We start from the raw sequence: 12,988 nt of genomic DNA, 5'->3' as shown, positions 1-12,988 counted from the left end.
TCAGTCTCTCGGAGGTGCTTATAGGGGTAGGGTGTGCATGTGTGCGTTCATAGGGATGAGTGTATGCGCGTTTATATGAGCGCTTGCGTCTGTATTGTGTTCAAAAAAAAAGATACGTAGGGATGTACCGGGTCAACCTACTTATTTTTTCATAATAACCTTCTAAAAATATGCTTTCTTCAAGTTATTGGGAATTTCCTTCAAACGTGCAAGTTCAAAATGTTGTGTGTACTGGTGTGGCCTTCTAAAACATATAAACCATGTTCCACCACCGTCGTCGCAGTGAACATGATGTTGTTGTATGGTTAAGAAATGAAGTACATGTGGCTTTATTCCACCAAAAAACTCTTTCTCCACATACCGCTTTTTAAAATAACTCGCAATATCAATAGATCTGGATTTTTTATACACATGTACATATAGATGCAAGTATGTCTTTATAAAATTCCACTGCTACAAATTTATTTTCTGGAATGCACACAAACAACATTGATACATATTTTTGTTTGTGATAGCGATGATGTTTTTGAGTTTTGGTCGCACCTCTCCTCTCTCTTTCCGTGCTTTTGAACTCTTTATTTATACCCGGCTCATCAATGAATCATTATTTCGGCATCCTTTCTTTCAAGCAATTTGTCCCCTGGTATTGTTGTATATTCAGCAAACAGTCTTTTAATTCTGCCATTGGGATGTGAGGGTCATGCGATTGCGACTTTGTCAAACATCTCTGCTGCAGGTTTTTCACTAGAGGCTTGTAAGAATACACCGATGTGAATGGGTGATCAAGAAACTACAAGTTTGGTCGAACTTGATGTAACTTTGTTTATACCGAGGCTCCCGGTTGGCCGTGTTTTTTCATACTACAATTTAGACCCTTTGTACCATCTTTCTTTGATCAATAAAAATCATTTCATCCGTTTCAATGCTATATATATATATCCATTTGAGCGTCAACTAATTTTGGACGGAGAGAGTATATCATTGCCGAGAAGGCCTTGTTAAATGGGGCTTTTGAGTTGGGTTGATCTATTGGATTATGGAGTGTGTGACGTATATCAAGTACTCTGTGAAATTGAACAAGAAATTATTGAAAGAATTTTCGCCTGCTCGAGGCCTCCCACGAAGTGGTTCATTGTCCCTATTATTATTATTATTATTATTATTATTATTATTATTATTATTATTATTATTATTATTATTATTATTATTATTATCTGTTGTTGATGCACTCTCTCCTCTGATGAAAAGGAAGTGGCTGATGGGGGCTAGTACCTTTTAAAATTTGTCGGCGGACATCAGGTATCTTTCACCTGGTCTTCGCTGATAACTCCTTGTTGTTTTTGTATGCTAATGTGGGACAAGCCAATATTATAAAGAATGTTTTGAACACATATGTGCATCCTTGTCTGGACAACATGTGAATCCGTGAAAGTGTTCCATTCTTGTTTTTTCTGTGGCATGTTTGTTGAAAAAAAAGAAATTTTGGAGCTCTCTCGTGGAGTCTCTGAACCGGGGGCAATGCACGAAGGTAAAATCCAATCACTACAAAAAATAATTAGAAAGAGACTAATTGACCGCGGAGAGAAGTATTCCTCTTCCAAGGCAAAAGAGGTGTTAATTGAGTCCAACCAATGTTTTAAGTGTGTTTAGGCTGCCCGCATTTATTTGTGACGAGCTCAAGAATTTGACATGACGATTCTGACAAAGATATTTCTTTTTGAAACGGCGGCAAAAGATTTGTCTCGTCTCACTTAATAAGAAGTGGAGAGCAAAGTCTGTTTGTTACATGACCACAAAGGTCAAACAAAAAACACAAAGGGATCACTCTCCCGGTAAAATGTTACTCAGAAATTTTGCCCCTGCAAGCACCCAGAGTATCGCCTCCGCCTTGATCGACGCAATAACGTGTGAGGGTAAGGAGGCCTTTTTGCGAAACACATTTGCGTTCCTTTCATTCCAAAGTGCCCAACAGACTAACATCTTCAAAGAATTATAGGCCTTCCTGTTGACTCCTACCATCCCACCATGTTTGTTCCACCATGTTGCCATGGATGGAAGAACGGACCAGGAATTGACCTAAATTGCATCCCCAGCCATGCATTGACCGCATCCCAAAACCTAGCAGCGTAGCGGCATTTGAACATTAGGTGCGCCCCCGTTTCTGGTTCACTTCCTCGTCACCTCCCCCCTCCCCCCGAGATAATATATCTGCCGTTCACACACGATCTTGCAGGATGAGCCATGAGAAAAATCTAATTTTTGGTGGACCCATATTTTTCAGACCATCCTTGGCATGTACGACTTTATCAATCTTGCGAATTGCATTATGTATGCCATGGCGGCAGAATAGCACCAATCCGCAGGGAATTTCCATCGAATTCTGATAGAGAGTGGATAATGGAAAAAGGAAGATGGATTGTTGGCCTGGGAGATCCTCCCCAAAACTCATGGCGGAATGAGTTTAGAAGGTATGCAATTTTTTAAGCAGACCTTGTTGGCCAAACAAGCTTGGTGTCTGGTCGAGGGACAGGCAAAGTTTATGCACTTGTCTACTTTGCGCAAAATATTAACTAATGGGTCATAGTGGATATTGTCTTTATCGGGAACGTCTCTACTGTGTGGCTGGAATTAATAGAGCACAGATGAAGATGAATTCTCACTACAAAATCAAGGTTTTTTGTGACGAGCCACTTGTGTCACGTAAAATTGATCTTCGGAAGAAAAATGCACTAGTGATGGTTTCTGGCCGTCACATCTCACGTGGTCCATCACTGAATCATCGTCACAAAAAAACAAAATACTTATGGTACCACTTTTTCCATGACCTAAGATCTGTCACATGGTTCGTTCAGGTTTTTTCACTGGAGTCTATTTTTCTTGACGGTCAGGACTGTCACCATTTGAACAACCGATTTGCCACATAATATCGTTATTTTTGGTGACGAGGTACCGTCACTAACAATTGGTGCGTCAATTTTGACTGGTCAACGATTCTGACATATGGGCCCAGAAAATGCTGACGTGGCTTCTTACATGTGAGTCTAGACGGTATTAATGTGGCTGTTTATGTGGGTCCAGACGGTGATGATGGCTTGCATTTCCGTCATAATTATCGTCACTTATTGAAGCGTACCAACATATCTCAGTATGTGGCTGACAGAAAGTTTCATCAAGCCTTTCAGTTTGGCTAATCCTTTTGTGATGGATAAAGCGGTAGTACATCTTCTTTTATGCAATAAGATAAAGGGTAGTCACTGAAATGCTTAATCTTGTAAACAACTAGAGATCATTCTTTTCTAGTTGTGAAAAATAATAATCATTTGGAATCCCTTTCGTAAACTAGGGATAATTTTTTTTATATATATATATACAAGTTCTCACCCTTATCTTGTCATAACAATTGAAATATGCTACACATTTCTTAGTATTATTAACGCCAACCGTCTTTTTCTGATTTATTGAAAAAGCAAAGGTTTTGCCTCATTTTAGAGAAAGAGTTCTTGAACAGTCGATATATACATACTAATCCTTGTATATAATGGCAGAAGTTCGCCAGATGCATTTGAGTCTGATCTCCCACCTTCGAAACCAGCCACTCTTAAAACGGTTCAGATATAGTCAGTTCACTATTAGTTTTCTTGCCGCCAAGTAAACATGCAAAAAAGGTGGCTTACCGAAGCTATACCCCGAACATGAAGACAATTTTTGGAGCCGTTGCTCTGGTTTCTCGCTACCATCCGATGGGAGACCAAACAACGAGCACACCGCTAACACTCGCTCCAGGTCTCCAGCAAAAAGCAAAAACTTGAGTACTCCCTTCGCCCGAAAAAGCTTGTCTCAAGCTTGTTTCTGAAATGGATGTATCTAGCACTAACTTGGTGCTAGATACATTCATTTGAGGGACAAGCTTTTTCTGACAGAGGGAGTATTCACCTAGAGAGACGACATTCAAATGACGAGCCCGACGAGGGGCAGCAACATGACCCCAGTGGCTAGGTTTTCGAGAAACAATTAATTTGCGAGGCTTTTCACCAGGTAGCCTCTTTTTTAAGCAAGTAGAACGGGCGGGCAAAATCACGTGAGATCTGTTATCTAAATGGGACTGACTCGGCTCCAGAACAGGCATCATAAACAAAAAGATCCATTCCATTCCCAGGTCGAAAGGGGCGACACACTATACACTGAAGCACAGGGGTACATACGTCAATGCAAGCAAATGAAGTGCAAGAGTAAGTGACAGGGCCAGCGCCCGAGCAAGTTCATTTCCCTTCCTGTCAGTTGGAATATTGCCTACACAAATCTCAGATAGCAGACTGCAGTTCACAGCTGATAGCAGACTACACAAGTTCACACCACATTTGCTACAAGTTCACACCACATTTGACCAGGGCGTGATGTATATAGATTATAGAATGGAACAACCTACAACAAAGCAACCAATGCAATCAGCCAGACTGATCTAATCTCCATTCACGGGAAAAACTTTTAAACTTATCTCACAGTTTTTGTTTGATTCAGACAGTATAGCTTCAACATTGCAGAAATTGCGCCAAAAGCAAAAAATTGAATCAACTCTGCATTATTGGACAGAACCAACATTATATAGAAAGAACAACAAAAGGTGACCAATTAATCTGTAGCAGCACACCGCCAATTCCTATTGTTAGAATTCTTAAGTTTCTGGCTACAGTCTTATCATTTTAATCATGCGTTCAGTTCAAAAATTATTAAACATCTATAATGACCAAAATCGAAGAACATAGAATGTACACAAACCACACCAACAGCCAACATTTTGTAGAAGAACAGGGCCCCGCCTTGGTCCTTTTCATCAAAAACAAAAACAACATTCTATATTTCCCTGCGTGAAAAACGGAAGGTAAAGGAAGCAATGATTAGGCAACTCAGCTTCGTATAACAGCAAAAAGGGGAAGAAACATGACTTCCAGGTCAACATTTGCCTCCTTTTTTACCCACAAGTCACATAGCTGCTTCTTACGACAGCATAACACTCCCATTCTTGGACCATTCCTACTTAAGCTACTCAACAGATAAGAGGCAAACATACTAAACTGAATAATATTTTCTGGCCACATGATCAGGATGAATTGAACAAGAACAACCACAATTGACTTGCAACCGCCCTGTTTAAACTGCTCAACAAAATATGATCAGCTTGATGGTAGTATACTAAACTGAAATAACCTTTTCTGGCCACATGATCAGGATGAATTGAACAAGAACAACCACAATGGACTTGCAACCTCCATGCTTAAACTGCTCGACGACCAGCTTGATAGTTGTATCTTCGAAAAGGCAACATCAGCAGACTTCAGATGATGGATTTTGTCCACTATGCAATGTAACACTAATGCGCGTGGCACACTTAAGAGATCAGTTTGTCCTCGCCAGCGATCGACAACATTCTGCCACGATCTGTAAAGATACCAAGCACAAAACTCATGACCAACTTAAGACTTTATAATTTGCTCTGCCATGTACCTTTTCTTAGTTCAAAAGATTCCATGGGTGGATTTCAGATATGACCTTTAGTTATGCCAGAAAAAGAAAATAACATACAGTTTTTGAAGAAAATCTAAAGCCATGTAACAGGACAATATTATATCAACAAGTCTATTTGATTGTTTGGTAATCTCCAATTTAGCCTAGAAGCAAGTTCATGCTTCATCATCTACTTGACCAATCAATGGCTCTAGAGAATGGAGAAACTTCATTCTGGGGGTAATATGCAATTGGCTTACTCCCAAAATGGTCCGCGTATATAGCACATGAGTCCACATTCGCCAATGCATGAAAGAAGAGATGCCTTCTATTTTAGGATAGCATAATGTTGAGTACTTAACATCATTTTTCCATGTTTGCGGTAAGCGCGTAAAACATCTGAGTTACATGCACTTAAACTAAAATATGTTCTTGAGATGATTTACAGATGGCAAACGTTTTATGATGAGATTAAACTAGATCTTGGATCGCTGCATCTCTAATTGTATGCCCAAAAAGTCTGAAAATGCCAATTAGTCCTTCTGAAGATGAGATCGACACTGAACTTCAGATTTCAGGAAAGACTACACTCTTAGTTTAGTTTGAACTGGCCGAGTCAAGCATTATCTAGACAGTAACTTACATCAACATCATCAGGATAAATTCGACAAAAAAAAGCACAATTGATTATAACGACTTGCATGATCAGTATGTAAGCTGCTCAGCAGAGAATAAACGACTCCAAGGTCAGTTAGTCATAGACTCATAGTGATAACATTCTGCCATGATCTAAAAAGACACCGTGCACAAAAATAATAACCAAAAGTTCAGCTCAGCATTCCACTTTGGTGAGGGGTATGTACTAGTACTAAATATGAAGGTTACAAGAGCCTGATACGTGAGCTACAGCCATATGCTAGAAAAGAGAAGTGTCCTTTTTCTACTACCCCTATAAAAGCAAGAGAGGGCGGAGAACCAGATCATCCTATTCATCGACCTGCAATCCGATGGTCTACATCACTCCAGCATACTAAACGCGTTTTATGCTTTAATTACCCACCATGCCATTGCCTTAATTATTTACCCACCATGCCATTGTCTTAATTATTTACCCACCATGTCCATTGGATTAACATCGTCCCGAACACGTCGCTGCCCTCTCGCTACCACGCCGTCGGGGCAGTTTGGCCACCGCCCCACACCTCGCCCCACCTCTTCCCTACAACCTCTGCGCCAGCCACGCCTCGACCGCCGCCGGACAACCTCCACATGTGCCTGTCCACAAGCGCCGCTGGACAGCCGCTCCGTCCACGCGCCACGCGCCGCCGCGCCGTCCGCACTCGCGCTGCCCGGACCATCGCGCCGCCCAGCGCCCGCACCGCCCACGCGCCGACCGGGCCGCCACGTCCACTCCAAGGATCAGTGTTGAGGACGCCGCCCGCGTCGCCATCTCCCCCTTCGAGGACTCCATCGACGGCATCAGCGGCAACCTGTTCGACGCCTACGTCAAGCGTAAGTAACCGTCATCAGTCGATTCTTGAGCTGTTGATTGATTCTTGGTCTGTTCTTGCGTCTTTTTGATCTGTTCTTGCGTCTTCTTGAGTTGTTGATTGATTTGTTTTGGGCGTGGATGCAGCCTACTTCATGGGCGTGCGCCGGCCGGTGCGCAAGGGCGACCGCTTCGTGGTGCACGGCCACATGCACGCCGTGAAGATCAAGGTCGTCGACACGGACCCTGACGAGTGCGTCATCGTGGCAGCGGGCATGCAGGTCTTCTGCAACGACGCCAACCCGGTCAAGCGGGAGGACGAGGGGAGGCTCGACGGCCCGGGCTACGATGACATTGGCGGCGTCCGCAAGCAGCTCGCGCAGATCCGGGAGCTGGTCGAGCTGCCGCTGGGCGTGAAGCAGCTCGCGCCACCCCAAGCTGTTCAAGACGCTGGGCGTGAAGCCACCCAAGGGGATCCTGCTCTACGGCCCGCCCGACACCGGCAAGACGCTGCTCGCGCGCGCCATCACGGCCGAGTCGGGCGCCAACTTCGTCGTTGTCAACGGGCCGGAGATCATGTCCATGATGGCCGGCCAGAGCGAGGACAACCTGCGCAAGGTGTTCGCCCAGGCCGAGGCCCGGGCGCCGTCCATGATCTTCATGGACGAGATCGACGCCATCGCGCCCAACCGCGAGAAGACGCACGGCGAGGTGGAGCGCCGCGTCGTGTCCCAGCTGCTCATGCTCATGGACGGCCTCCGCCCGCGCGTGCAGGTCATGGTCATCGGCGCCACCAACCGCCCCACCAGCCTCGACCTCGCGCTCCAGCGCTTCAGCCGCTTCGACAAGGAGATCGATATCAGCGTGCCCGACGAGGTCGGCCGCCTCGATATCCTCCGCATCCACTCCAAGGACATGCCCCTCTCGGACGACGTCGACCTGGAGCGCATCAGCAAGGACACGCACTGCTTCGTCGGCGCCGACCTCGCCGTGCTCTGCTCCGAGGCGGCCTTCCAGTGCATCCGCCAGAAGATGGACGTGATCGACCTCGAGGCGGACACCATCGACGTGGAGGTGCTCAACTCCATGTCCGTGATCATGGACGACCTGGTGCACGCCAAGGAGGTGACCAAGCCGTCGGCGCTGCGGGAGACGGGTCTGGTGGAGGTCCCCAAGGTGTCGTGGGTGGCCTGGAGGATGTCAAGCGGGAGCTCCAGTAGACGGTGCAGTACCGTACCGGGTGGAGCACCCGGAGATGTTCGAGCTCTTCGGCATGGAGCCGTCGCGGGATGTGAGCTCCTCGACTGTGACGTCGCCGGGCGACGTGCTGCTTGTCACCTCGATGTCCGCCAGGACGGTGTCGGCCTTGCGGTTGATATCCGCCGGCGGCGGTCCTTAGCCCACACCTTGAACGTGTCCCGCGGCAATGGCGATGCCTCCGCCCTGATGCACACCACGGACGCGGTCGCGCCGGGGCCGAGCACACTGCCGACCAGGCGGAACGCGCGGTCATCCTCCTCCCTGAGCAGCAGCCGCCAGATGGGGCAATGGAGCACGCTTATGTATCTTGACGAAGATCTCCCTCCGCGAACTGCCCTTCGCCACCGTTGCGCCCCTTCTCCGGCCGATTGATGCGCGACGATCTCTTCCTTCGCTAGGGCATGGAGGAGCGACTCAGCAGCCAGCCTCGGCTTATTGGTGCTCTGCTGGTCGAACCTCTCCATCGCCGCCTGTGAGTCCTCCGAACCAGCTGCAACCTGCATCCTCCCCTTCACCTCTGCCTTTCTCCAGTGTCTCTGCTGAGCTGTAACTGATCCCAGCATTTAGGAAATGGCTTTGTAATCTCCATAGAATGTATACCTTCTTACTTCTATCATGAAGTCTCAACTAAGTATGGGCTGATTTTTTACTAGCGTAGGAGCAAGACCACTGACTAGCGGTGTTCTGGATAATTTACTAGCCACTGAAGTCCAACATCTAGACGACATAAGAAGAAAGGTAATAAGTAAGTCTTCTGCTAAATGAAGGGCTTGGGAATGTCACTAATCAGGATTGGCAAGCTCAAAACAAGGAGGTTAGGATGTGATTGCTTAGAAGTTCATATATGTTCTGTTTCAAGTCAGCATTAGTGATTACCAACTTAACAAGAGAATGTGCAGGTTATCAATGGCAAACCACTAGATTCAAATTTCAGGATTACAAATAACAAATGCGTTTGGACACCTTCAGGTTACAATCAGAAACTCTTGTATTTAGGATCATGCGCATATTGAATGTAAAGTAATGTTTTTAATCACCCATGTGTTCATGTTTCAGATTAGAAAAAAAAGATGACCTGAAGAGCTCCATGAAGTCAGCTGTGATGTTGCAATAAAATAATCAATGACAGAGGTTTCGCTGGTAAGCCATCTGAGCAAGACAAATTGGTGCAATCCTAATATGTCATTTTTCTTTAATTTGCTTATGCATGTCCTTATACTGATTTGTTCTGAATGTTTGCGGCAGAATGACTTCTGCAATGAAGCTTCTAACCTTTATGGGGATGAAGCTGCATGTCTCCATTCCAACTGTGCAACACATTTATCGTTTATAAGACAATAAAAAACATAATTCTTCATTGGTGTACATGTGCTTGACTTATCAAAGCTCATATTCAAGTGCTTAATATTCATGACTGTTATATATTTTGGAGGTAAGCAGTCAGGGAACAAACAGACATGTCATTTAAATAATACTATTTCACAATGAAATGATCTAACTATCTCAAAAAAATAACTATGCATCTAGCTAAGTTGTTCTTGTGAAGTGTTATTTTTTTTATCAGAACAGGGTAATGAGTTTTGACTGTTACGGCCAGGCGTTTATCATTTCGTGTGCCATATATGTAATTAAGTTTGATTAGAAAACCATTCGGATATGTAGCACATTGACCGACATCCAATATTTTTTTTCTCATATTAAATCACTCTTTTGAATGTCCTAAAAATCGGAATATATAGGTATATTTAAATTTCCTGCATTTTTGTGGTTCCATAAATTTCATCCACTGATATTTCATAGTTCCAGGTTTTCAGTTTTCTACTGCTCCAATTAATTATGAATACATGTGGAGTTCATCACTCAGAAAGTGAACCTTTGGCTTGCTGAAACCATCAAGGAAGATGCTACAGAAGCTCTAATCACCTTGCACAAACAGGGTGCACAGGATAAATAGGACACATGAAGCAGCTGTGAACATGAGGCATCAAGTTAGCAGGGTAAGCTCGAAGCCAATAGTTTCTGTTGTTCGCACTGAGATTTAACCTCTTGTTTTTTCTTCTCAGTGAGACACTTCTAGGAAACCTTGAAGGGTTCTTCTTAGATCCTGGATGCCAAAGAAAACTATGCAAATCAAGTGACCAGCAATTATGCTCGCAAAAAAAGGGCGGCGGAGATTGCTGCAAGAGGTTTGCATTTTCATTTGGCCCAAACCATGTTGACTTTCGGCTGGAAAGTAGTTACCATGTCATATGAATTGTTACCTTGGCTGTTTTTCATTGTTGTCATTTTCTTACACCGTCATTAAGAACTATAACTACAGACAAAGTGTTTTGATTGGGAATATATGTATCTTAGAAAAGAGCATTAGTCAAGCCGTGCGTTGCATGTGCAAACTTACTATAACAAAAAGAAAATCTGAAGCAAGGTTACAGAATAATATAAGATCACCAAGTTTGCGTGCACATTTAGCAATACAACAGATCCATGTCATGGCCCTTAACAACTAAAACATGAAACATAAAAGTACATTGCCTTTTTCCATGCCACATATTCAGTTTTCACTAGCATACAAAAAATTGTATGCATAATTGTTAGTGAACCAGAACCAATTGACTAAGCAAGCATACAGAAGCTGTAAAGAAAATGAAAGACAACAGATAAGCAAGGGCCAGTATCATACCTGGAGTGTAGAAGCTCATGTAGGGTAGGACGCTAAAGTAGACCCCAGGCTCATCAACCTTCTTAAGCTGCCCAGAGCTGAGCTTGATCATAAATAAGCCAGCACCTGTGCAAACAAAGATGACACCCACACCCTCTGCAGACCCAACAACAAATGGTTTCTCATCTTGTTTGGCAACAGGTACCGTTTTCTCCAGTTCGATGACCCTGTACTGCACCCATTCTGCAGGTCCTTCCGTATCCACCTTCCTTGACCACATATTGAGGCTGGAATCCTTAATGTAGGCAAAGCCAAGTGAATTGTTCTCCTCCATCGCCATGAGGGCAATGTAATACATGGTGTGCGGCGGCGGGTCAATCATGGATAAGCTGTTCTTGCCCAAGTCATACTTGACGATTGCATTACCCAGCCGAACTGTGAAGTAGACTGCATCTCCGACAAGGGTGCCTCGCTTAGGGTGGAGATAGGGTGTGTAGCAGCGTCTATATGCTTCTCCCTCTCGCATGTGCTTTACAAAGGTTTCACAACTGTTGTCGAGACACACCGGCTCGGTCCATGCCCCTGTCTCCGACGAGTAGACGCTCGCGCATATGGTGTCCTCGTAGTCGTGGGTGGCGGCGAAGAGCACGCGGAAGGGGCCGCCGTGGCAGTCGAGGTGGTCGCAGCCCTCGGCGGCGCAGAGCACTGCCGCGGACTCGATGAGCCACTCGATGTCCGGGGCGGGGACGGCGTGGCGGTCGCCCGTGATGGGGTCCCAGACGAGGTAGTCCATGTCATCGTGCTCCAGCATGCGGACGAGGACGCGGCCGTGGCGGCAGTCGAGGGGGCGCGTGCGGCGGCCGTCGGAGCTCGGGTGGGGGAAGTCCGGCACGGAGGTGGTGGAGGCGAAGCGGGCGGGCGCGTCCCCGTCGATCACCCTGAGCCTGTGGAGGAGGCCGAGGAGGGGAGGGGCGCCGTGGAAGGCGCGGTAGCGGCGGAGGAAGCCCGGGTCGCAGAGGATGCGGAGCCACGGCTTGCAGACGAGGGCCGCGCGGAAGAGGTGCTCCGTCTCGTCCGGCGGGAGGCGGAGGAGTATCTCGGCGGTGACATCGTCGATCAGCGGCGCCATTGACGGCGGAAGCGAGGGTTTTGGGTGGGGATTGGGGGAAGAGTCGGAGCAGAACGAGGCAGGTTGGGCTCTTCAACGGTTCAACCAGAACCGGCTTCAGCCTTATTTTGACGTGGCCATCTGGGCCGTGCCAGCTGGTCCAGCCCGTTAGCACACAGTCACGGCACAAGCTGAACGGGCCATGCCCCGGCACGGGGCACGCCAGGGAACATCGGCCGACACGACATGGCCAGTTTAACATTTTGTTTTAAATTTATATATATGGTATAAAAGAGAAAAAGTCCAAAACAAACCTTGAAGTTGTAGACAAAAGCTAAGTCAAACCTTGAGCTTTGAATTCCGGAAATTAGCACTCTGAACTTGTAATCCCGGTCTATTTTGGACCCTAGACCTGTCTGGTACACTGGGAATACTATAATCCCGACCGTGATAACCCGCTACTCTCTCATGGACAAGAATTTGGGCCGGCCCACTTTAACACAACAAGAATTCGTGAAGACTTAAAAATGTTCACGCATTCCTGAAATTGTCCAGTAGTTAAAAAATGTTCATATATTCTATTTTTGGCACAAATTAAATTATTTTAATTTTTTTTGGAATATTTAAATTATATTCACATTTTTTAAAATTATAAGAGATTAAAAAAATCACATTTGTCAAAAATTGTTCGGAGTCAACAGTTCTCCACATGCTATGAAAAGTGTTTTGAACGTTAAAAATTGTGTCACGTCTTTTAAATATTGTTTTTGTAATTTATTAAATTGTTTCGTAAACAAAAAATATTTCGGATTGTCGGCTGCGGACTGGACCGGGCCGGCCCACCAGACATGAAGCTAGTTTTTTTTCTTAATATGCGATGTAAAAATTTGTCCTTTCTTTTTCTTAATGTGCAACATAATAATAATTCGAAAACAGAAACAACTGCTTTGGATTCGAACTATGTTTGGAA

General features: G+C 45.3%; 1 protein-coding gene and 1 pseudogene across 1 annotated transcript; one reads left to right on the top strand and one right to left on the bottom strand.

Annotated features, from left to right (window-relative positions):
- Window positions 1-4,935: 4,935 nt before the first annotated feature.
- LOC125516471 (uncharacterized) lies at window positions 4,936-12,076 on the bottom strand. The gene is made up of 2 exons (XM_087531142.1): window positions 10,932-12,076; window positions 4,936-5,436 (listed from the first exon to the last, which is right to left on the bottom strand). Exons 1-2 carry the CDS (start codon window positions 12,037-12,039, stop codon window positions 5,387-5,389), a joined length of 1,158 nt encoding a protein of 385 aa, XP_087387268.1. The 5' UTR covers window positions 12,040-12,076; the 3' UTR covers window positions 4,936-5,386.
- Window positions 5,708-8,390, top strand: LOC125516470 (cell division cycle protein 48 homolog; annotated as a pseudogene).
- Window positions 12,077-12,988: the final 912 nt, after the last annotated feature.

The sequence above is a fragment of the Triticum urartu genome, chromosome 6A, assembly GCF_056163025.1.
Source record: "Triticum urartu cultivar PI428250 chromosome 6A, HENAU_Tu73, whole genome shotgun sequence".
Classification (NCBI taxonomy): domain Eukaryota; kingdom Viridiplantae; phylum Streptophyta; class Magnoliopsida; order Poales; family Poaceae; genus Triticum; species Triticum urartu.
The sequence above is the reverse complement of the archived record's forward strand: the minus strand, read 5'-3'. Positions and strand labels throughout refer to the sequence as shown.

Bases quoted from the DNA above. Each gene is read 5' to 3' on its own strand.
- LOC125516471 (XM_087531142.1), bottom strand. From the start codon at position 12,039: ATGGCGCCGCTGATCGACGATGTCACCGCCGAGATACTCCTCCGCCTC. The intron at 5,437-10,931 runs GTATGATACTGG...GTATCTTTACAG, and splicing joins CATGAGCTTCTACACTCCAG to ATCGTGGCAGAATGTTGTCG.